The 25,317-nt window shown below is 48.1% G+C and overlaps 1 protein-coding gene across 1 annotated transcript in view; it reads right to left on the bottom strand.

Moving 5' to 3' along the window:
• The window catches only part of SLIT3 (slit guidance ligand 3), a 570,747-nt gene that overhangs the window by 104,975 nt on the left and 440,455 nt on the right, over window positions 1-25,317 (bottom strand). The window contains exons 8-10 of the mRNA XM_080908093.1: window positions 22,667-22,830; window positions 14,201-14,342; window positions 4,508-4,579 (exon numbers count right to left, since the gene is read on the bottom strand). Coding sequence (XP_080764219.1) covers window positions 4,508-4,579; window positions 14,201-14,342; window positions 22,667-22,830 — 378 coding nt within the window. The remainder of the gene's footprint in view (window positions 1-4,507; window positions 4,580-14,200; window positions 14,343-22,666; window positions 22,831-25,317) is intronic.

Consider the following 25,317-nt stretch of genomic DNA (forward strand, 5'->3'; position numbering starts at 1 on the left):
TGAGAACATGGCTCACAGGCGTGATGAGGCTGGGCCCTGAAGTGTGCACCCAGCAGTTCAACCACTCAAAACCGGCACAGATGAACTAATCAATCAAGCAATTTCTTTATTTACAGCACAGGGGGCAGTGCCTAACACCTCTCCTACTGCCCTGGGGTAATATATACTGCCTTGGTATGTCTGCCTGGGCAAGACGAAGAAATGTCCACCTAAGTCCTGCCTGGCACAGAAGGATGTGAATATGGGAGTCACTACTGGTTAGGAGTAAGGGCACATCCAGAAGCTGTGCATTCTAGGCAGGGTGATGCCCTGTGATCCCAGCACTTTGGAGGCTGAGGCAGGAGGATTGGACATTGGAGACCAGACTGGGCTACATAGTGACACCCTGTTCCAACAAAGCAAAACTAACAAAACCAGACCAAACCCCAACCAACCTCCCCCAAAGCAAACAAAAACAAGCAACAGCAATATTAAACAACAACAACAACAACAACAACAACAAAACAAAAATAAAAGAGCCCCAAACCAAAAGCAACCTTAAGCCAGGGCTTGGTCTTGGGTCCTATTATCAGACAAAGCAGTATGGGTCCCACCCAACCCAAGGCCAGGCCAGGGTTCTTTATGCGCCACTGTCCTGTTCTGTGTCCCAATAGTGACTATCATCCTGAGAGACCCCTTGGCATTTCAACTGCCCCCCATTTCTCATCCCTGACCTGCAGGAGTCTCTGAGCAAGGATGATGCCATCTTGTGATTCAAACAGATCACAAGAACGCCTTAGAGATGGGGACTTGTCACTGGCTCGGGATGCTCCTCCTTTGGGAACGAGCCCAGGGAGATGACACATCCAGAGCTTAAGAGGGCTACTGTGTGTTAGATGGATCTTCCAAACACAGTGCACCTGATGTCTAGCCTGGCCTTGAAGGCGCTAGGCGGGGGGCTAGCTTGGTCTCAGGTACAATAGCTAGTTTGGTCTCACGGGTGCAGGGACCCCTCTGCTGTATACTTTTAGCATCCCAGTGAGAGCCAGGCCACAGGTTCCTGCTGATGGCCCTGGGGGGGGGGGGTGTGCTTTTCTTCAGCGTTATTAGCTCAGGGCTGGCCTTTGAGCTCCTGTCGCCGGCAGGAGAGATGCACCAATTTCCTGCGACAAGAAACCTCTCCAGTTCCTTTCGTTCAACAAAATAAATCAATGGGCCCTTGCTTTTGTGAGGGAGAAGGAGGGCTGAGGTCCTCACAGGCCAAGTAGGAGACAAGTGGGCACTGAGAAAAAAGCACATCTGAGAAGATTGGTAAATGATGACCTCCGGGGTGGCCAGACTCCCAAGCGTCTTAAACTCCCACAAAAGGAGGAGTAGCTTTGTCCTGACTCCCTCCTATGTCCAACAACCCAGGAAAACCTATGCTCTCTTCCGCCCTGCTTCCAAAGCCTGTACATTAAAAGTCATCTCCCAGGTTAAGATTCCTCCACAGCTGCCTGGTTTATCCCTTTAGCTGACGAGATTGCCTCAAACACATTCAGATAGTACTGGGCAAACTCGTCAGCTTACACTGGGTTTTTCTTTAGTGTTCATTTTTTGTGTAAGGGGCTTAACAAGCAGATATTCTGGATTAGCCTAAGCTTGCTCACCCTCAGGGTATCTTCCTAGCAAAGCATTCCAAAATAACACACAGGGTCTGCTCACGTTAGACTCTTCCCCCCCCCCCCCCCGTGGGATATCCATTTATGGTACTCAGACCTCTAGCAGATGAGAAGTCCCTCAGCCACTGGGACAAACCTCAGTCTTGGCTGTGTGGGGGACAGATTGGAGTTTCAGTTCACAATTAGAATTTTGGGGCTCAACCAACTGTCTTTGGCTGATAACACGAAGTAAGGTATCTTCTGGTTTGGAAGCGATGGATGATGGAAACCAGAAAAGTGATAGTTTGGTAGGAAGAAGCTGTGGGTGATCCCTTGAGCTCTCCCCACTAATTTTTATTGTATACATTTATGCATTTGTAACATTTTAAAAAAGGTGCTCACTGTAGAATGGCTAAATCAAGCTATTTGGCACATTTAAAACCAAGGAAGTCATCATTTACGATTCGTGAGGACACTTATAAGCTTCCCTCAGAAATTTTCAACTAGACAATATATTGTTAGTAACTACGGCCACCATGGCATAAGACGCATCTTTTAAGCATCTTCCTCTGATTCAACCAAGATTCTGGACCATTGGGACTATCGGCCTGTACCACGTTTGGTTTCAAAGAACTCTTAAAGCACAATTTTAGCAGAACAGCACAGAGTTGCCCTCAGGTGTGAGCTGTCCGAAAGTTAACTCTATAAAACCAGAAAAAGGTTTTCAGTACCCAGTCTCCATACTAATCTAGGTTTTCCCTGGGCAGTGGTTATTTTAGTATTGTGATGATTATTACATGATTATTGTGATGGTTGGGGTAGAGCTAACGATTCATGGATAATTCTAAGTTTGAAAGGGAGACGAGGATGGGTTCAGTCATGAGAGGGGAGGGATTTCCTTCTGTTAAATATTAAGTATAAACTATTCATGGTCACCTAGGAGGAAGTCATTATTAGGGTCGGAAATCAATTCTCATCTGACTCAGCTGAGCCCACACCGTTAAACAACAGTCTATATTTTTGAAGCTCTATTGGATAAGGAATTTTAACTGGATTTCCCCCCACTCCTACCACCCCTTTGCGGGGCATCATAATAAACACCAGTATCGTCAGAAGTGATCGAAAATTAAATTCACTTTCCAGCCCGTGACTGATAAGGTCTTATGAATTTTGAATGTACCGGTCAGGGCGACTCCAACAGTATGGAGAAAGGACAATAAAACACAGCCAAGCTCTAAATTACCTGGACTTCACAAAAAGATTAGAACAGTAGCTTAAATCATGAAGGAGCTGTAGGTTGAGGGCAGTAACTGAACTTGTCATTTTTCACCAAAATTACTATCTGGCTGCGTAATCAGGCTGGGCTTTAAAAATGGATTGGGGGTGGGGGTGGGTTGCATGGGGAGTGGGCTGGAGAAGCAGGGATACTGAGAGATTAATGTCCTCAGATTTTAAATATTAAGACCTGTATTTATACGGCTCCTCCAGAAAGGATGCTGCCAAGGGGTGAGAAGGGGCCTGTGTTGCTTTTCAGTTTTGGAATCACAGGGAGAGAAAACCTTGTTTGCTCTGGCTTTTCCAGGGAGTTGGCTTCCTGAGATCTGAGGGTAAGCCTCCCAGTGCCACTGTTTCATGACATACTTATTATTTTTTCAACAGGAAAGGAACCAGGAGACCCTGCAGGCGCATACCCCTCCCTCGCAGTCCCGGGAAATCAGCAAACAGGCCTGGCACACGAGGAAGGACCAGGATGGAGCCTATGCCGTCTCCCAGTCTCCAGGGGAACGGGAACAGCAGACCGAGAGTACCGGGTGAGGCCAACGGTACCCAACATGGAGGAAAGAAGAGAGACCTCCCTTGGAACTGTCATCTTTGTGACGGGGTCGTTTCCCGAATCCAGTCTACCTCCCTTCAAATGCTTCCGTGCTGAGTGACTCACAGAGAAGGTTCACAGTCACCATGTGGCTGACAGGATCACGTGATCCCCCGTGGCAGGGATGGTGCAGGAGTACAGTCTCTGACTGCCATGGTGAGGGGGACACAGCATGCTGACATCACCTTTGTGACGCAGCTGGGGGTGTGGTATCAGTAGCTGTGGTTCTGGGGGGGGGGTGTTGGTTTTGACCATGGACAACTCAGATGACTCTGATTTTAAAACCATATGCCCATATGTCTGGCATAACCTCCAGGACTACCACGTGTCACTTAGAAGGGAAATCCTTTACTGTGGTTTCAAGTGCTCATGGGAACCTAGCCTTTACCTGTCCCTCCTAACAATCCTCACCCCCAGCTCTCCCTTGATTACACCTCCTCATCGGGTATGAACTACCATGCCCAATTTCCATGCCTTTCATTTCCCTTACTGTGGCCTAGGACAGCTTATCCGTTTCAGAAACCTATTTCCTTTTTGTCTGTGCTCTCCCAACTGCAGTAGGGCCTCCATGAAGGTAACTTCCATGTTTGTTGATGGCTCCATTGAGATTCCGGCATATAGCAGCCATTCATTTAAGCATTAATAATATGAGTGTATGCATGGTTGTAGGGATGTTAGTGATGACGGTAGAGGAGGATGTGAAGCCACTATCATATGACTGTTGATACCATCAAAGACAAGGACATTAAAGTTGGCCAATATGGCTGGGGGGGAGGCAATTCATGAGCTCTCTCACAAGGATAATTTCTGTTTTCTCTGTTCAGAGCTTCTGCTAAAGCTCACAAACCATGGGTACAGAACACGTTCTTATAGTCTCAGACCAACCTAGACCTGTCTGAGAGGAGCGGCCGTGATCTATCAATTGGACAGTATGCCTACTACACCCTGTAAAGCCCTCTACCCATCCACCCTCCCAAGGAGACATTCTGACAAATTCTCCCCAAGGGAAACTCACATCCGCTTCAGTTTTTTGTACTGGGTGAAGGCTCCTGCAGGAATGGATTTGATGGAGTTCTGTTCTAGGCGTCTGGAGAAGAGAGCAGAGAAGGGTCAATTAATCAACCACTTATCAGCAAAGGACCACTGGAGGGGCTACTATTATTCTCTGGTCTTGGGGACAGGATGTTGTCCCTTAGCAAGAAGCACAAGGGCACAAGGCACATGTCCTGGTTGTGCGAGGCAAGACAAACACTGTAATGGCCACAGCGTTCAGTTCTTGGCCTATAGAACATCATCATCCAAGGGCCCAGGAGCTACTGGAGAAAGCTGGGATAAGGACTTCCCAGTTGCCTTAGAGACTGCTCTGCTCTTCAGAGAAGGTTGCAAGAAGCAACTAGAGCAGATAGCTGAGAAAAAGGAGGATATTATGGAGTAAGAAAGAGATGGACCACAGGACAGCTGTGCTTCCCTGCCATGGAACCACGGAGCTCTTTAATGACATCACTACCACACAGCTGATGGGCAGAACTGTCAGCAGCTCTTTAATGACATCACCACCACACACAGCTGATGGGCAGAACTGTCAGCAGCTGACTCCACCCGACAGTTTCAATATGGTGGAGAATCAGCCTTAAAGTCTCAGGGCCCAGGATGAAGCCCTGAGTTTCTGCTGGAAAGTGTAGCTCTTCACATGAACTTTCTCGAATGTTTCCACTCTTAGGACTCTGGGAAGAATAAGACATGGTGTAGGCCCGGAGAGAAGGAGCCAAGGGGACTTAGTGAGCTTTTCCAGTCTTTCTATGCCATCTCTCAAATGCCTTCCCACCACTAAGAACCGGTGTCGTGGGAGACAGGCCTGAGCAGCAGGTGGGACAGTCCATTACAGATGAAGAATGACACCCCAGCGCAGGCTGAGGACTTAGCATCTCATCCCCATCCATCTCCCTTCTCCCGAAGGTGCAGATCTTTCATCAACTCATTTGGTGTGGCTACTCCCCAAACCCTCAACTGAAAACACACACACACACACACACACACACACACACACACACACACACACACACAGAGAGAGAGAGAGAGAGAGAGAGAGAGAGAGAGAGACAGACAGACAGACAGACAGACAGACAGAAAAAGAGAATGAATGAGTGAATGAATGAATGAATGAATGAATGAATAAGAATGTTGGGGAGGGAATTTGTGGGGTGCCAGAGGGAGAGAGGGGAGGGACTGTCTCCCTCAGTGGCTATATCTAGTGGATGTACACTTCTGGCAGGGAGGACCCATTCATCTTGAAGAGTAATCCCCACTGCAGACTGGGGGAGACAGTCGTATTAATTTGTGCTTCCACGATCTCATCTTCATTGGGGGAACAGAGTATTTGTTACTGGAACCGCTAATGGAGCAGTTTGCCAGCAATTTTCCCATTTCAAACAACGTCTCGGCTGCTAATGTGGAATGGTTTGTCAGGCCTACCCATAACACAGACAAATCGCTCTCTAGGCAAAACGAAGGGGGAACGAGTCGGAGCCCGGAGAGGAAGGGAGGGTGAGAGGAGAGGGAGCATCGGGGCTGATCATTCTTGGCTGCTGGATGAACACGGTTTACAAATGAGACTGCCACAGCCTGTTAGCAATGTCTTTGTGCCCTGCTAGAGGGGGTGGGAAAGGCAGCCACAGGCGGGCTGGACAGGGGCCCGGCTGGCTGACTGGCTGGTGAGTCACCAAAGCTTGCCATTGGGACTGTGGGACCATGGGCTACTGGATACAGCCACCCGCAGAGGATGCCTTGAGAGACTTTCCAAGGACATTCTTGTTTTCTAACCGAGTAGAGAGTTCAGCAGGGAATTCTCAGCCAAGGCAACAGCTCTGTGGCTCTCCCGGGCAGCGCAAACTCTCCCGGTGCCCTGTGAGTCACTTGTCACTCAGGAGAAGGAATTGACAGTTTGCTGCCCTTGGAGAGAACCACCGTCCACAAGGCCAGTGACCCCCTTTTTGCTTTTGTGCAGGAAAACCCGTGGCTCCTTGCTGTAGCTCGAAGCCTATCTATCTATGTGAAGCAATGTTGGAGACGGGTTCTGTTATGTCTCTGTGTGGTTTATAACCAGCGAGCCTCCGTGTAGGCACATAATAAGAGAGGAGTGCTTCAGTGAGCAGGATGTGACACCAGACCTCAAGGACTTTAAGACTCCATTGGCAGAGGTCAAGGTGAACCATCACAGAATTGAATTTCACTGCTACAATAATCAAGATTGTTATTATAGGATATTATTATTAATGGCGTGGTGGCGTTTATGTTGTTATTTCTGTGACACCTTACTCTTAGGAGGCATGCTGATTCAGCCCATTTATAAACAAGGCAAAGGAAATCTCAGGGGATTAAGAGCCTGTCAAAAAGAACAAAGGTAGTCAGTGGTGGGACTAATGAGCCCTGTTCCTGTCTGTCGGTCACACTGCTTGTCCATATCTATGAAAGTGGGCAGACAGAGGCTTTCTCCAAGTCATGGGAAAGTCTGAGGCACTGCCCCTGACATCATGGATACCCATGCTCAGTTTTCAGATATCTCAAAGCCAGGAGAAGATGGGCTCAGAGATGAAAAGACTCTTCAGCTCTCTGGATCTGTGAGATCGCCACTCGCAGACTCAACCAACCGCGTTTAAAATATGCTAAAAAGGAACCTGATCCAACAACAATAGACTTCTGACCATTATTTCCTAAACAACAGAGCCCAACATGTACTCAAGGTTGGTACCTAAGAGCACTGGAGAGAGAGGGATTACAGTATATAGGAGGATGCTTAGCGCATATAGTCATTTTGTATGAAGAATTTGGGCAGAATGGATTAGGAGTTTTACAGGGTTCCTGGAAGTAACCCCCATGCTTTTATAATATGCATATGGAGTGCAAGGAAATGAGGTTTGGACCAAAACCAAATTACTCCAAGCTTAGACTACCAAGCCTGGTGGAAACTTTGGTTTGCATCCTGTCTGCGCTCCTCAGATGCCCTCTCTCGGACAATGGCCTTCATTTGTACTTCTCAGTCTTCCACTGGACCCTTAGCGGAGTGTCAAAGGCATGGCATGCCCAGGAGGCAGCGAGACCCCTTTGGTGGGGGGGGGTAGTTGTGAACAGCCCATTTCCCTTAAATAAAGCAAAGTCAAGGGGTGTGGATAATATTAAGAACTAACACGTATCAAGTATATAGACATTAGGCATTGGGCTTTGAGCTTTCATGGCGTGTCAAACAATGTTTACACATGTATGAGGTGCATATCTAAGTTACTGTCACCTCCGTTCTCTCCCTCCCTCCGGCCTTTTCCCTTCTCTGACATGATCTCCGTCTGTGGTCCTGGCAGGACTGGGACTTATCTTGCCTTTCCTATGGTAGGATTACAGGTGTGTGCCGTCGTGCCGAGTTCTGTCCTGAAACGTGAAAAACCCGAAGCTCTAGAGAGGCAAAGACACTAGTCCACAGTTAGGAGAGGCTAGAACAGGGGTTTCAAGCCATGTTCATCTGGTTCCCAAGCCCTGACTCTCAATGACAGGTTTTAGTGAACCATTCATTCTCCTTGTTCTCGCCAGTTCATTGTCAGGAAAAATGGCCCTCCTGCCAGGGGACCAGGAGGACACACACGTGGATGCCCACGGCCACACCGTCACACAGAGCAAGGACCTTGAGGAGGTTGAACACATCACCAGTCCTGCGGCTTGGGGAAAAAAAAGGAGACGGCGATCAAGTCTCCCGGCGAAACTGCTTCATCGTAAAGAACAAAAAAAAAAAAAAAAAAAAAAAAAAGTCTCAGCATTAGCAAAATCCGTCACATTTCAGGAAATGTCTGAAGCCAACAGCTGTTTCAGGGTTCTCATAACTGGCACATGTGTCTTGCTTTGTCTGGCAAACATTCTTCAGGCTGCAAACAGATTTAATAGAGCTAGCATAAAAACAAACACACAAATCAAACACCCGAGTATCCTCCTGCGCCAGCAGAAAGAAAGGAAACATCTGATGGGGGATTTCAGCCATTTGCACGCCCTATCGATTTGCCCTAGTTCTTTAGGTGCTCCCCCTAATGATATGTCATTTGCAAACATGTGACTGAACACGCTATGTGCCTGGCAACCCATAAGTCACCATGATGGCGGAGGGGATGCGGGGGGGGGGGGTATATGCGCGGTATGGGGGTGTGCCGATAAGTCACCCTAGAAAGGAGATGCTGTATCCATGTTGAGATAGATGCTGATGGTACTGGCAGCCACGGCAACAGGATGAGAATCTAGCATTTATCAAGGACTTGTGAATGTCAGACAGAGATGCCCTTCATATGCTAGCTCACCTTTTCCCGTCTAAGTGCCAGGGACAAGCAGTGCTCTTATACTGTGCTGCAGGAATGGTCCCGGAAGCCGTTTAGCTTAAGATCAATAGCTGATGAATAGAAGCCAGATTGCTGTGACCCAAGTTCCTGGCTCCTTAATCCTGGGCTTTCCTATCTCAGGGTTGGGAAACTACCTTTATTCTTTTAGTCCTTGCTAGCTGAATAGTATCTTAATTGTCACAATTATTAGTCCCCCCCCTCAACCCCCATTTAATAACTTTTTGAATACTCATGTGTACATGCATTTGGAGGTTAATGTTGGGTATCTTCCTCCATTGAACCCCACCTTTATTTCTTAAATCAGGGTCCCTCACTGAACCCAAAGCTCATGGATTCAACTAGGCTGACTGGCCAATGAGCTCCAGGGGTCTGCCGGTTTGGCTCCTCCCCGAGGATGGGGGTATAGGCATACACAGTCATGCCCTAACTTTTATGTGGCTTGTGAGGATCTGAATTCAGATCCTCTCACATGACCACAGCAGCAGGTACTTTATGGACTGAGTCATATCCTGAACACTTTGACTTGGGGACTTCTGTTGGGATATTCCAGATCTGGGAGAAGAAAAGGAATACCTTATTTTTTGTTGTTGTTGTTTCCCAAGTTATCCTGAGACATCTGCTTGCAGAACATCTAAGAACCCATAGTCCAGAAGCTCAGTTCTTTCTGCTTGACTATGCCTGGATTGGAGATGAAGATAACCCCTTTCAAGGTGTGCTCTGGGCTCAGCTTCTGTGCCTCTCCGTTCTTTACTTTTGCTCTTAGTGGTGGGGTGCGGTCTCCTCCACTTAATTCATGTGTGTGGTCAACAGCAAAGAAGAGGAATGTGGGCAAATCAAACATATGCCATTTCTAATGGGCTGTCTGAAGGACACCTGGCATTGCCTATGGACCACAGAGGGAGGAGCAGGCACAGTGCCAGACTCACTCCTCTTATGAGATGCCCGTGTGCAGATGCCCGCAGAGGACACTTTTTAGTCTTAAGGGAATAAAAAAAACAAAAAGCCAAACAGTGTAGGGATTTGAGACTCCACCATGCTATCCTGTCATAATGTGAGTAGGGTTTTGTTTTTCACATTCTACCGTCAGTAACTTCCATACACTGTGCTAACCGTCTGGATTACTCCCCTTAATCCTCACGGGAAGTCTCTAGGTAGGTAAGATAACCTGCATTTACCAGGGACTCCTGCATCGGACGGGAGATGTTAAGAAATGTGCCTGAAGTAATAAGAGACAAAAGCAGGATACAAGAACAAGACTGTTGATCCCAAGGCTCGGGACCATCTTCTGTTCCGACCAGTTTCTTCATTTTGCCGGTACCTTCTCTGCATCCCTTCCCCTAGCTGCACCTCCACCCTGGCCAGTGCCTCAGAAATCTGGTGCTCTTAAACACTAAAGTATCTAAGATGCCCGGTCTCTAGAGTGTTTTGGCTGTTGGCTTGTTGGGTTGGTCGTTTTGCTTTTAATTATATAATGTGTATAAGCCTCAAGTCCAGCTGAGCCAGTGCCTCCTCATGTCAGCTGGTGATGAGGTTGATACTGGGGTTGTGTGTTCCTCTCCAAAGTTCACTTACAGACCCACGCTATCTTCAGTCTTTCCCCATCAAGTCAGGTTTCCTTCCAGAGAACACCAGACACTAGAGGACGTCACAGGGGTTCAGAGGAGATGTGGAAAAGACAGAGGTGGGAATCAGAAGGCATTCTTCAAACTGATGCTCTCTCTAGAGCTTTTGGAGGGACAGGGGGGAGTCTGAAGACCAAGAACAAGTGTGTGGGCCTCTGGTTCTTCTCTGAATTGTTCCTGGCTGGAGGTTGGAGCCTGTTCAGGGAAAATCCAGGGAGCTACGTGAACGGTACCCTTGATGGGCACCAAGTTTCAAGGAAAATCTACAGCAAACCCTTTCACTGTGGGTTTTCTGGAAGAAAGCTATTTTTAGAGAAATTGGCTCTGGCACGCAAGGAGACCGGCACACACTTCTCTAGAAAAAAAAAAAAAAATCTAAGAGAGTCTGCCAGGTTGCTTTGCATGAGAGCTAGGCACTCCTTCCAAATGTCGGGAGCGTGGACTGTTTCTCAAGGCTAAGATGATTTAAAAGACTCTACAATGGCTGCAGACTGAGAGAAGGGAGTGGGGAGTCTGGCTCCAAGCATTCCTCAGTGAGAAGATGTGAATCTGGATTATAGGCGGCCATGGGCAAGCGGTAGAATTCTTGATTTTAAAGAGAAGGCCAAGTTCTGATGTGTCTGGGCTGATAAATCAAACACACCTCTTCTGCTGAGATGCATTCCTGTTTCAACTCTGCCTCTCTCTCCTCCTCAGATCCTGCATCTGCTGGTTTTCTGTTCCTACTACAAATCTAGCTGCCTCAGAGACTTGAGGCTAACATGTCCCCATGCCCGGGCACGAGCGCTGCTGGTGTTTACCACCTCACACTCGCTCTGACACATCCCCATTCCATCTACCACCCCGAACCGCAGGGACTTAATTCATCTGCTTTAATTTCTCGGCTTCATCTCATCACAGAGGAGAATGAGGCAAAGCTCAGCGAGAGAAGTCCTGTGTGGATCCATCTGGTAGACGGTGGGTGCCCAATAATCAGGGGCAACCTTATTACCATGCCTGCATATATTTGCATGAAGATGAGCGACTCTCTCCAAGTCACACCGTGTGTGGCCAGCCTCTGCAATCGATCCTCTTGACCATTATTACTGACCGTCTTACATGGAGGGCCCTGTTCAGTAGGTGCCTCCTTGAACGGGCTTTCTAACTCTTGTGGTAGGAATATCAAAGTAGCTATAGTTGTAAAATAAAGGTTATTGTTGACAGGATATCCTGTGTTGGACACAAGGCTAAGGGTCTTGTACTCCATTCCACTGAGGAGGCACCACTGGCCTCTGCAGTTCTCAAGAGGGAGAAGCAAGGCTCAGAAAAGGTACTTGCCAGTGGCTACAAGGCAAGACCAGAGGTATCGTGGGGTGAGGGGGTCTGAAGGAGCTACCATCGTAACCCCTCATGGTTGTTACCTTTGGAAAGACCTTGCCAAGGATGTCCATTCTTGGACTTGCTGCTATCATAAGCTAGGTCCTTACAGATGTTTTGTAAACTTTCCAGAGAAGACAATCTGTATAATGTATGTACATATATCGTACAAAACATAGACATACTCTGTCTGCATTTAATAGCATTTTTGAAAACAGTAGTGAGGAGGAAGTCTGGATGCCGTTTGACAGCGACAGTTTCACTCAAGTAGAGAACTGCCCCATTGTTCGTGACATTAACTTTTAATGATTAAAAACCTCAGGAATCGTCTCATATTAACACCCTAGTCTGTCAATGTCTGCATTAATATTCAATTTCCAGACAAGGGTCCAACCACCCAGGCCTATATAGGGTGCATTTAAATGTAGGCATCTGCAGTTTTGAACTTTGAGAGATGAGCTGACCTGTGAGGTCCATTCTTGGGGATCAGCTGGAGAAAAGGAGGGAGGCAGACTGGGCTGGGGTGGTGTCTCTGGCTACTGCCCGGATGGTTTAACCTTTCCTTCAGATGGTGAGCTGGGATTTTGGCCAAGGGGACAAGCAGAGAAAAGCAGGGACAGGAGATGGACAAGAAAGAAGCCGGATGGCAGAGGTGCATAGGGGCCTCCAGAAGAAGATGCGCTCCTGGTCCAGGGCATAGCAGTGTGCACAGCTACAGTGAGATGCCCCTCAGCTGGTGCCACGAGAAGACAGCTGTGGGAGCCACTGTGTGGTGGCCTCACAGGGTACGGCTAGCAGAGAGCCCTCCCTACTCACTAGCTGCCGCCTGCAAACCTGCGCCTCTGGGGCTGTTGGGGACTCAGAGAAGAGCTGGTGAAGCCGAGGAAGGAGGAACAAACCAGGACTCCACGTTTGTGAGCCAAGTGCTTCTTCTTATCCCAGCCAGAGTGCAACCAAAGTCCTCAAACTGCCCATGGTGGGGTTCCATGTCCGCTCAGCTCCTACTACCCCCTCCCTTGTTTTCTGTGCTTCAGTCACAATGGCCTCCTGGTATACCAGACACACACTTGCACCACAGGGCCTTTGCACAGGGCACTCACCTCCACCTCTAACAATCTTACTGATAGTCACTTTATTTTTTTTTTTACCCTTGCTTCTCCTTGTTCCTCGCCCCATCATCTACCTTTAAATAGATCATTTGAATTATTTCACTATTTGATCTCTCTAGAATATATAATATATAGGGCACACAAGGAGACATCTTCTCTTTCTCTCTGAGCACAGACAAACTGCAGTGCAAATGTAAGTGGCGAACTGACCATGTGTGAGAATAGCCTAAGGACGGGGGTGGGGGGATGGGGGAGAGAGGCTGAGGCAGAGACAGAACAGGAGGAGGAGACGGTGTAGCCGAGAGGCAAGGAAATCTACAACTTCCATCCCATGTTGGTTCCAGTACAAGCCTCCGGCAAGTGACAATCATAAGACAGGAAATGAGAGCAACCATGAGCCTTTAGGAGCTGGCTTGAGGTCGACGCTGACTGATAGTTTACTCACCCTAGAATTTGACAACGTCCGTTTTCTAACTCGCCAGGGAAGATGGACAAGGCTGAGCCATGTGAACACATCTTCCTGCAAAGCCTCAGGATTGTACACGTGCTAAGACATACACAACCTTGTCTCTTTACCGGAAGATCTAAAGGATGAAACTCTTATATGAAATGATTAAAGAGCTATGAAATAAGTTCAGCGTTTTCCTTTCTCCGCTTCCACCCCCCATTGGAAAGGTCCTTGGCCTCTGTGTTGAGGCTCCAGTGTCTCATATACAGCATTTCATTTGGTTTTCCCTATGAGCCTCGGAAATGTAATACTACAATTATCGGGCGTTAGTGAGAAGACCAATGTCAACACATTGAACTAGGTTACCAAATGCTAAATTAAAGGCATGCATGAGGTCCAGGGCATAGACACTGTCTGACCCCAGTTCAGGGATTGGTAGCTTTCTGAGGAGGACCAGGCAGAATATATTTTAGGTTGTGTGTGCCATATGGTCCTTGGTCATGACTACTCCATCCTGCCCGGAGGGACCAGCCAAAGACAGGATCAACAAACAGAGGTGCATGTGGACCAATAAAACCTGATCTGTAACATAGATGGTACATGTATTTCCTATAGGTTGTAGCTTGCTGACTATTCTTGAGCCCATCTAAACCCTTGACAACTAGACTGAAGGAAACCCAGGAGTCTAGAGAAGCGGTTCATGAGTATTTGTAATGGCCTCACCTAACAGTCCAACACTGCTGACAGTCCACTGAGAGAGACTCGAGCTAACGGCCGATGGAGGAGAGGCAAATGAACACTTACATTTCCACGATGCCCTCTGGCAGGTTGGCAGGGATCTCCGTCAGTCCTTTCCCTCGGCAGTCCACAATGCTATTACTACATGAGCAGGCAGAAGGGCACGAGAGGGAGTTGGCGTTGCAGGTTGGAGCCTCTGAGTGGGGACCTGTGGAGCCAGAACATAACGGTCAATTCATGTCAGTGCTAGAAGATTCCTGGCGTTGAGCCTCCTGAGCGTCCCAGGGATGCAGCCTCAGTGTCAAGCAATCTGGTAGATCACCATCAGCCGGCACCTCCCTCTTCAGGGAGACACGAGAGAGGTTCTGGCCTTGCACGGTTTGCGGGTCATCTCGCCTGCTTCATTATCCTACCGTGGTACATCTTTTATAGAAAGAAAAGTTCCCAGCATGCACCACACATGGAACGATGCCATGAAAATCCGAAGGACACACACAAGGACCACTTTCTCGTCGTGCCTAGCACCTCAGAATTTTTGTTTGCACCTGGGGATGAGATGCTGGCAGCAGACGCAACTTCAGTTCGGGGGCAGAAAGTTGCTGGTTGTCACAACCAAGTAGGAGGCTAAAAATGGCAGGATTTGCCCAACTGCAGTGTCGATTCTTTTCAAAACCTCAGGACAATGACCAGAAGTGACACCCAGGCTATATCCAACAGGGTCCATGGAAGAGCCAAATTAAACTTACTAGACATTGTGGAGTTATTACGATTGAGCTGAGAATCAGTGTCCATTTAAATGTGATCAAAAGCCTAAGCCAATGGTATCTCAGGAGTTTATTTTGAAGACCAAACATATAGATTTTTCTACAGATTCAAGCCAAATTGTGCCTAACAATCTAGAATGTTGTTCTTCCCAGAAAATGCCAACCAACCTACTAAAGATTCTTTCTTACTGCCCTTTACGTCATACAAACACACAAAACAAAACAAAACAAAAAAAAAAAAAAACTTAAAAGACAGTGTCTTAACTAAGATGCTTGACACAGCATGTAGACAATTAGGACTTTAGAGACACCAGCAACACACTAGAAGACCCCAAAGTTATCATGGGACATGTCAGACAGCTGGAGACTCCCATTAGTACTCAAAACTCAAATCTGCTCTTAGAGAGGAGGTCCTCTGACTTTACTGCAAGGTGAAAGACAGCCTCTCTATCCTGAGAAAGTGGCAAAACAGAGAGCTAGCCCGGAAGAGCCTGGGCTCAGAGCCAGTGGCTTCCACTGGCGACTGTGGAGTACTAAGGCCTGGGTTTGGATCTTAGTTCTCTTTCTTTGTTCATGCTTCTTTGGGCCTCAGTCTTCCTCATCTGTAAATTAGGGGTCCCTGTACATAACATACAGTGTGGTTTTGTTGAGAAGCAGAGGTAATCGGTGGATAAAGACTGTTTAGAAGGATGCTTGGCAGGATAAGGGCTGTTCCTAGAAGAGGTTATTGTAATTGGGTCCTTTGCTGCCTCCAGTTGTCTGAGAGTTCTTGGGCAAGTGGCAACACTGAGCTTTTCTGTTCCCATCTTAGGAGATGAGGTGTTGGAAAGTCATGGATTCTGAGGTCCTCACTGGAGCTGCCAACCCTCCTGACCTTTAGCAGAATGGCTGCTGTAGGTGTGGGACACCTCCAGGTGTGCTTTGTTCTGACTCATTCCTGCAAAGCACACAGAGCATCCAGCATGGAGGGACCCTGACCTGTCACCCTCATCAATAAGAGAAAGCCTGCAAACAGCTGGCCTCAGATGCCAGGGCTTTTGAAGTGTGGATGACTTTCCCCAAGGAAAACTGGCAGACCAGGCTGTGTACATCAAGGGGGTGAATGCGTGTGACTGAGCCAGGGGAACTGTCACACCTGGACAGCTGCCTGGAGTGAGACATGCTGGTCTGAGCTGGGCAACTCATGCATTTGGGCAGAAGGATCTGAAGATGGCCTCTCTTTTGATCAGGTGAAATATTACTTGTACAGAATGCTCCCAAAAAAGTCAGAGGTGGGCTGAGCGTCAAATTCAAGGACTCCTGATAGCCACAGGAGCCCGTGACATGCCAGTTTTCAAAGGCACCCCTCTGACCTCTGTATTAAAACGAACTAATTCTAAGCTAGACTCAGGTGGCAGTTCCCTGGGAACTGTCTGGGCCTTCCCTAGGTGGTTCTTAGTCAGACAGAGGTATATACTACCGTTTCACCATTTCAAGGAGTATTGTCAGGAGAGAGAGAGAGAGAGAGAGAGAGACAGAGAGAGACAGAGAGAGACAGAGAGAGACAGAGAGAGACAGAGACACAGAGACAGAGAAAGAGTGAAAAAGATCCCCTTAACCAGGCCACTAACAACACCTTAAATTATACAGAGAAAACAACAGTAATTATAGCTTCTGTCAGCACCCTGGGCTGGCAACCCTCCAGGCAGGCAGTCACCTCCCTAGGTGGTGAGGCCATTACTCCTTGTTTAACCTTTCAATATGATTGAAAGACAGATTCCCTCCCTCGGCAAGCATGTCCTTCTGATTGATGACTGAAGAACCAGGACAACTCCCCTAAAGTCCTCAATGCCTCTAAGTGATAGAGGAAGTCCCACCCCTTTGCGGTCTCTGGCCAGACTGAGGATGTAAATTCTGTAAAACAATGACCTGTCTTTTTTTTTGGTCTTACAGCTGTATTCTCACTGCTTAAAACAGGCCTCAGCACAGGATGAACTTAATAAAGCATACTCTGGATAATAACCATGAATGAATTGCTCAGGAGCCTGGAAGAGGTCGGGGGATGTTCCCAAGGTAGGTGAATGTTATATCTGGGTGCTCCCAAGGAAAGGCTCCCTGACTTCTGAGTGTCCTGGCTTTGGTCAGTGGCATCCGGTGTTGAGGAGAAGATGCAGTGGCCCTGGACGATGGGACCTGTTCTTGATGCTCCCTCTTCTGCAGTTCAGCGCTGGCCAGGCCTCCTTACTACCGGCTGCTATGGCCTGGTGTCTTGAGGCACAACAGAACAGGGCACGGAACCATGGAAGCACTGGCTTCCATTAAATTCTGAGGTCTTTGTTGGAGCTGCCAAGCCCCCTGACCTTTAGCAGAATGGCTGCTGTAGGTGTGGGACACCTCCAGGTGTGTTTTGTTCTGACTCATTCCTGCAAAGCACACAGAGCATCCAGCATGGAGGGACCCTGACCTGTCACCCGCATCAATAAGAGGAAGCCTGCAAACAGCTGGCCTCAGATGCCAGGGCTTTTGAAGTGTGGATGACTTTCCCCAAGGAAAACTGCCAGACCAGGCTGTGTACATCAAGGGGTGAATGCGTGTGACTGAACCAGGAGAACTGTCACACGTGTCCTGGACAGCTTCCTGGAGTGGAAGATAGTCCTGGGTACAGATGCCATATCTCTTCTCTGTGTGATAGGTAGTTTGTGAGATTCTGATAAGAGCTACTAAAGGAAGCAGTGTAGAGCAAGGTGAGTAAGACAGAAGTGACTCGTCTGGGAGACCCATAGAGAAGGGCTGTCCTAGGTTAGCCCTTTGAGATCAGGATTTCCCAGAGCAGAGGAGGATGAGGCAGGAGTGATCCCAGATGAACCTTTCCACCAGAAAGGTGGTTGTGGCACAGGCATAGTAGTACATTAGCGATCCTTCCTGGGCTCACCATTCAGGTCCTCTACTAGTGCCCAGAGAGAAAAAAGTGCCGTCTGTGACTAGAAGCTGGCCCCTGCTCAGGCATTAGCTCATCTTATTCTCCTAACTGGCAAAAAACCTGCCAGTTCTATGCCTGTCTGCCCAGATGATGAACCAAACATTCCTGACTTTGGTCTCAGATGGACCACAGAGATGTCAAAGATGGACACTTTTCTCATAGCAGCAGCCAGTACCCACAAAACGAAATCTGTGCTGCATTCGGTGCCCTGACTATAGGAGACCACTTGATTCTCACCAAATTCAGCTGTGATTCGGGCTCTGCCTCTTTTGGTCCCATTACAATGATGAGCCTTTAAGTCTATGAAGGTTTAAAAAACTCGCGAAGACCTCACAGGTATGAAATAACATCTGGCTGAATGTTTTCTGTCTCTTCTGGGGGAAACAAATAACCCCACCTTAAAGGCTGCTTTTTATTGTCATAGAATTGAAAATGCTTGGGAACCTGGAGGCAGGAGGCAGGGCTGAGACATGGTGGGAACCTGGAGGCAGGAGGCAGGGCTGAGACATGGTGGGAACCTGGAGGCAGGAGACAGGGCTGAGACGGATTGTGTAAGCTACACTAGAGAGGGGAGAACACGCTTAGGTTTCTTTCTAACTGATTAAAAAATAAAAAAAAATTCACCCCAGTAGAGTGCAGAGTAAAAATATCCAATGGCCTTGTGAGTGTGTTGAAATAAATTAATTCCAGTATTCAAATTAAGCTTCCCAACTGGCCTCTGGCCTTTCAAAAGCCAACAGCAGACTTCTGTGACAACGGAACTCTGGCAATTACAATGAGAATATAAATGAACATGATTTAAATACCAGAAGCATGATCATTTTGGAAATGGCTAAATAAACCTAATAATCTCATTTCTGCAATGTTCAATTATGGTATTTTAATTAAAACCTCCTAAGGAGAAGGGTGGCTAGACACAGCCCACCTTAATTATCTTTCTACTTAGTAGCTGGTCTCAAATAGAAGGGAAGAAAAAGAATGAAGGAAAGTTTCTGTTTCCATGGAGATAAGTATATTTATTTTTGAATAGTAAAAGGGACGATTTACGGAATGGGTACTGGATCCAGATTTGTTTAGGGGCAGCTGAAACGAAGGAGATTTGTCCTTTACTACTGGGAGATAAGATTGATATCTTTATGAAAAGATATTTCATATTCAAGGCCGAAGGTCTGAAGCAGACAGACAAATCAATAGGCTCAAAGACGTTCAAAGAGAAGAGATAATTGATCCAGGAGGTCAAATAGTTAACGAATAGCCATAAATTATGAATAATGACAGGTGGGAACTCTCTGAGACATCAGAAAAGAAACAACGCAGGCAACAGACCCTAGGATATGAACTCCCAAATAAGCCCTTTAAATGAAGGCGAGGAAAAGAAAAGTGAAAACTCACAAGTCATGTGACTTGTTCTTCTCTAATGTTCTACATACTTTGATAAAACCCTGATATGTACCAAGGGACAAGCAGATAAAACATGGCCTGTGGGTCCTCATAACCTTCCGGCTCTAGAAATGAAAGGTACTAACAGAGAAACCCTTCAGTCGTCCCCAAAGGAAGCCCAGTAGGCAGGCTGTACCACACAGAAGACACTCTGATAAAAGATAAAATAGAGACATATCCCTCCCCCCTCGCCTGTTTAAAAAAAAAAATCTCAATTGCTTCCCCCAAAGGAGGAGATAAACATTTTAGACTGGACGGGCACAGCTGACAGGAGACGCATTTCTCTAAGTGCACTGCTAACGGAGTTCTGGTTAGCTGGAGAGATAGTGTACCCATCTCCTCAGCTTCCGGGGGTGAGGGGACGCCAGGCTCAGGACGGCCGGATTGAATTCAAGGGCACTATCTGGGACTTGGGTAGGCAGGGCCTCCCATTTAGGTGAGATAAGATCTTTCCTATCTCTGGAGCTGCCTTTGGAGAAGGTTTAGCAGCCACTGAAGGGCCAGGGAGTTTTTCTTCTGCAGCTTTGACAGGGGCCTCAGGGGGATGGTAGGGAGATTCCTCCACGCCCCTGTTGCTCCTGAGTGGCGATCTGCATCTTCCTGAAGTTCTTGTCCCTCACTGAAGTCCCCTCAGTGAGCAGCTAGGTTTATATTTGGGCATCTTTAGACAATCACAACCAGGTCCATACCAGGCGGCTTTACTCAGATGCCCTGCTGGGCTCTGCCCTGGCGTGGGTGGGCCTGCCCCCTCTATGATGCCACATGAAGGCAGTGAGGACCTAGGACAGCTCTTCTGTGACCTACTCAGGGCCTCCCAGACTGGTCACTGCTGTCTTAACTGCCTTTGTTCCCACTGCTTCCTTTAGCATCCCTTGCGCAGAGGAGGGGAGCGTGGGGTTCACACCTCTTGTGTCTCGAGAATCATGGAGGTGTCTATTCCCCAGCAGGGCTCACCAGATCCCCCACCCCCAACCCCCGAGCACTGTCACTAACTTTGGAGTTGTCCAAAGCGCCTGCCTTCTCAGAACATTCTGTGTTTTAATCCTTGGGTGCCTAACACACAGGGGAAGTCCTTCTGCATGACTGCCTTTAGTTGCTATGACCAGCAAGAGAGCGATGTCGAGAGTTTGCGGGCAGTGTGGCCACATCCTCCAAAGACATCTGGCGACACGTCAGAAATTACAAGGACCATCGCATGCAACGGGCTTGGCTGCTTTTACAGGGGAAGGAAATCGCTTCTTGGCCTTTTGGCTAAGATCAGGTGTAAGCGGAGAAGGGAGTAAGGATGTTTTCCGTCCCTATGTTTAGCTAAGGAGACTGTTGCTGGATCTAGGCTTTCCAAGGGGCTCCAACTCGGGCACTAGTGTTTCTAGGACCAGGGTCGGGCAGCCTCATGGGCAGCCTCATTCTCATGGGGCTTGGATTCTGACTGCTCTTGGACAGGCACCGTCCGGGCAGTGTACCGACAAGAGGCAGCTTCCACGAAAGGGGAGCGCTGCGGTCACCTGCCATTTTACTCTCAGAACCCACCTGTCATGTGGTGTTTTTACATCCTCTCTAATTAGTTTGCCTCGGTAGCTCTTGGATGGCTCCTGCACTCTGTAATTATTCCTTTTGCTGGCACTTATGCCAATATTGCACCCTTTGCCTGATAATTACTGTAATTATAGTCACTGTATTTGATTTTGGTGCCGGGGTGATAAACGGTTTTATTATATGTGTTTGATGAGAAGCGGTTCCTAAGTGGGCGTCTACGGGAAGCTACTGAGCCGCTACTCGGGAGATGTGTTAAAATGCTTTTGGAGAATAGATGAAAGGGTGACGTAGTAATAGGAGAGAGCAGGGAAGAGAGGGACGGGGCATGCTGAATTCAAGACCTGAATGAGTCACAGTCTGTACTGGGGGCTGTTGTGGCAGCACACATTGAATCTGTCAAGCCCCCCAGAACCATGTTGTCATTTGTTGGTTAGTTTGTTTTTGGTCAGCTTGACACAAGCCAGAGTTAGCTGGGAGGAGGGAACCTCAACTGAGAAAATGCCTTCATCAGATTGGCCCAAAAGGAAATCTAGAGGACATTTTCCTAAAGCTTGATAGGCAGGCGGCCCTGGGATGTAGAAGAAAGCAGGCTGTGCAGGCCAGTGAACAGTGCTCAGTGCTACAGCTCCTGCCTTGAGCTCCAGTCCGGAGTCCCCTCAGCGATAGACTAAGCTGTAAGAGGAAATGAACCCTTTGTTGCTTCCGCTCTCTGTCTTAACACAGCGGAAGAAAGCCAGAGACAGAAGGGGAAGTGGGCAATAGCCAGGAGAAACACAAGGTAGTGAGCCCTGGCTGCCCGGGCTCAGCCTTTTAGAGACCACTGCATTCCAGTCTGGGGTGGGCCTCCTGGAAAGCTATGTGACTCTTAGGGAACTTTGAGTGTACCTGTTAGTGTGTGTGTGTGTGTGTGTGTGTGTGTGTGTGTGTGTATGTGTGTGTATGTGTGTGTATATGTGTGTGTGTGTGTGTGTGTGCATGTGTGTGTTTTCCTTTCCTCCAAATTCCAGGACTTATCTCTACCTCTTTGCTTACAGAAGGAGTCAGTGGAAACAAACAGAAGCAAACAAAATCTAGGGTCTGGTTTAAAAGCTCTGCCCTCCGGGAAGGTCTTGGGTCACCGCTCACTCCTGGAGATTCGAGCCATCCTGTTAACATGCCTGTGCGGTTCAGTTCTGAGTGCTCTGTAGGCAATCTGGGTCCCTACTACATGATGGTCCCCCACAGATTTATGTGCTTGCTCAGCACAGTCTGTGGGCCTACTAAGCTGCAACCATCAAACTCCACTCACTGCACACTTACTAAGTATCGCACTGAGTACCCTACAGATGTTACTTTACCTAATCTTCCCACCCTTTCTTTGAGCTGTATTACAGCGTTATTTCTATTTCAGGTGAATGGCATCTTGCCGAAGTCATACACCAGTAAGGGGAAGGCTGGGACTTGGAGCTAGACAGGCTTATCAGGGTATAGCCTCCATCATCCCATCTCCATGTCTACAAGCATTTGGGTGACAGAAGTGTTGTAGTTGCTGCTAGTCAAGGTTAAAACACTTCCGTTGCGCCTGTGTTCTGATGACATGCTATTTATCAAATGTGAGGTTTCCCAGTACCAGGTGCCCACGGGGCTCAGCATAGAGTAAGATGCCAACAGCTTCTTTCGTTGAATTCTGTGAAGAATGCAAGCTCTCCAGCTTCTTGCTGCATACCTCAGCTGACTATGAGATTCCTCTTATACCAAGCTCTGGGATGGGTATGACCAGGACCAGGGTCATGGTAGACGGGGCTGATGGGTATGTGGATCTTAGCCTAGGAAGGGGAGAGCAGGTAGGCTCACCTGGACACACATACTCCTTCTTCTGCACATCTGCCACACTGAAGCCTCTCAGGTGCACGGGCGCCATGCAGAGGGTGAACTGGCCAATGGTCCGCCGCTGTCGAAGCCAATCTGAGAGCCAGGCCAAGTGACAATCACAGTACAGGTGGTTGGAGTGGAGACGCCTTGGAGAAGGAGAGAGAGAGAGAGAGAGATACCATTATAAAGAGAAGAGAGTGGGCCAGACCCCTGGTGCTTATGTCTACAGCATGACAATTTTCACAAGCCTACGGCAGCCTTCAATACCCCTATACATAGGGGAAAAAAAAACGACCAACAAAAACAAACAAAACCAGAGGCCTTGGTTGTCTTACTACCATGCCGCGGATACGTTCACGTGTAGGCCACAGTCAGTGGGTATCTCCATGTCTTAATAGTAATTCTGCCCTTCTCCCTTCCTGGCAGGCAGGCGTCAGCACAGAAGGGTGGGAGAATGACATCACCTCCGGGTGGCGACAGAGAGTGACATCGCCTATCCGAGTGTGCGTCAAGGATCCGATGGGGTCACCCTGCTACACTGGAGTGTGGGACTTACAGGTGGCCCAGACGGAGCTCTGTCTCTCCTCTCTGTGCTCTAGGGCGCCTTCATCACCTCAAAGTGACCGTCACAGTCCCATAGCACGAAGTGTGGGGAGTTCTAAGCCAGTGCAGGCTGTGAACCCCAGGCAGGATGAGGAGGTCCAGACAGGAGTGTTTTCCGGGGGATGATCCTTCTCCGTACCTCTTGTTAAATCAAGTGTTGCTCTGAGTTGGAATCTTTTACACTCTCACGGTGGTGCCTGTTTCCTCCCTGTGGGGCCCCGTGTTACCTGGAGATCACCAGCTTTGATTGATCGTGATGATTCTGGAAATATTTCCTAACGACTTTCAGACAGACTACAGTTCTTCTTCGGTGGGGGCTGTGACTCCAGAGCAGTTTCTTGCTCAAGTAAGATTCCCCAGATGGCCAAGCCTGTTCCACTCTGAGGGGAATTCTGTCTGTTTAAGTGACTTGAACTTCCTCCTATTAGCTGGGCAGCAAATTAAGGCTACCGGGGAGCTTCTAGAGGACCCTCCTTAAAGGCATTGGGCCAGCATTTCTAATTCCATATTCCCTGCTGGTGTTAGAATTGGTGGTGCATGAGTTGTAGTAGCACAACAGCATAGAGATTTGGTGCCGGTTTCAAATGGATAATCCCGGACGAGCAAACCAGGCGGCTGTTACCTTGGGACTGTCGAGAGTCCCTTGTCAAGCTCATTAACACGGCTTGGCATCTCAGAGGAGTGGCTTGGATCATGCCTGCAGTATTATGAGAGAACTGAAGGGCCCTTGACAACATCCCACTTAGCACAAGGTCAACACTGCCAAACACTAGCCAAGTGTAGCTAACTCAGGCTGGTGCTGTCTGAGCCATCCGTCGCCAATGGGCGCAGAATCTCAGCAGACCAGCTCCGCCAGGGTTGCTCCAAACCCTGTCATTTTAGGTGCATTAAGTGAACCCCAAACCTATATAAAGTAGTTTTTTTTTTTTTTTTTTGCTAAAGTATATTAAGTATCTCTTATATTTTAGAGTAAGTCAGACATACTTTCAGAAGCTCTGGGGCCCTAGACATAGGAACTATAAAGTCCAAACATACTTCCCCTTGAGTTTCCAGGACCCAACCTTCTGAGCTAATCCAAGCAGGACCTTCCCTTAGCCTGAATTCCAAACATCATAAAACACTTGGGAAGGGCACTGTGGTCAGAGTCCCAAGCCAGGGGAACAACCTCAGTTAGAGGAGGGTAGGCAAGACCTCTTGAGTTATGATCACTCTGTGCCAACAGCACGTTTCCTACACAGTGGGGAGATGAGAGAATTTCCTACCAGCCCCTTTTAGGTAGCAACGGGTGCCTAGGCAAACATCATAGTGGTTCTGGGAGGACAGGGAGCTCAGGGCAGGCTGCAGGGTAGTATAGGCTGACAGGAAGGGATTCTATTTTGTGTCAGGAGACTCAGGCTCTTAATCAGCTTGGCTTTTATGTGCCCCGTTTGGTACTAACACAATAGTGACAACAGGAAAGACTTTAAGAAAAGTGTGGGTCTCCAAGGTGGCTAAATGGGAAGTTCCCATCAGACTCAATTGAGGGTGAGAGTTTAGCAGGACAAGAACGAGCGTTAGGGATGTCAGGGCTTTGGTCAGATGCTTCATTTCTGGCTTAACCAAAACGTTGGAGGCTTCTGTCTGGAAGATGGTGTTAGGTGAGTTCTTTTTCAGCCCCAACCTTTTCTCAGTCTTGCTACTGATGTTTCTATCCCTCTGGCCATCTTCCTGTGACTTTCTCCCTTCCAAAGTGGGATCACAGAAAAATCGAGACCTCGGCTGATACAGAAGCCACACGGAACCTCAATCAGAAAGCCCAGGGCAGGGGACAAACTCAGCTCCCTATCCTTGGATGATTATTGACCAGAAATGACGGCGGGGTCAAGCTAGACAGATGCTTTCAAGCCACCTTTTCACACCAAGCCTGGAAGACGGGAAGGAGCAACACCGTTCCAGAAACTAAGGACGCTTTTTTGTTTGTCTGTGCATCTGGGCATTCGAAACATGAGTGTATGGTGTGTGTGTGTGTGTGTGTGTGTGTGTGTGTGTGT

This window comes from Micromys minutus (genome assembly GCF_963924665.1).
Source record: "Micromys minutus genome assembly, chromosome: 31".
Lineage (NCBI taxonomy): Eukaryota > Metazoa > Chordata > Mammalia > Rodentia > Muridae > Micromys > Micromys minutus.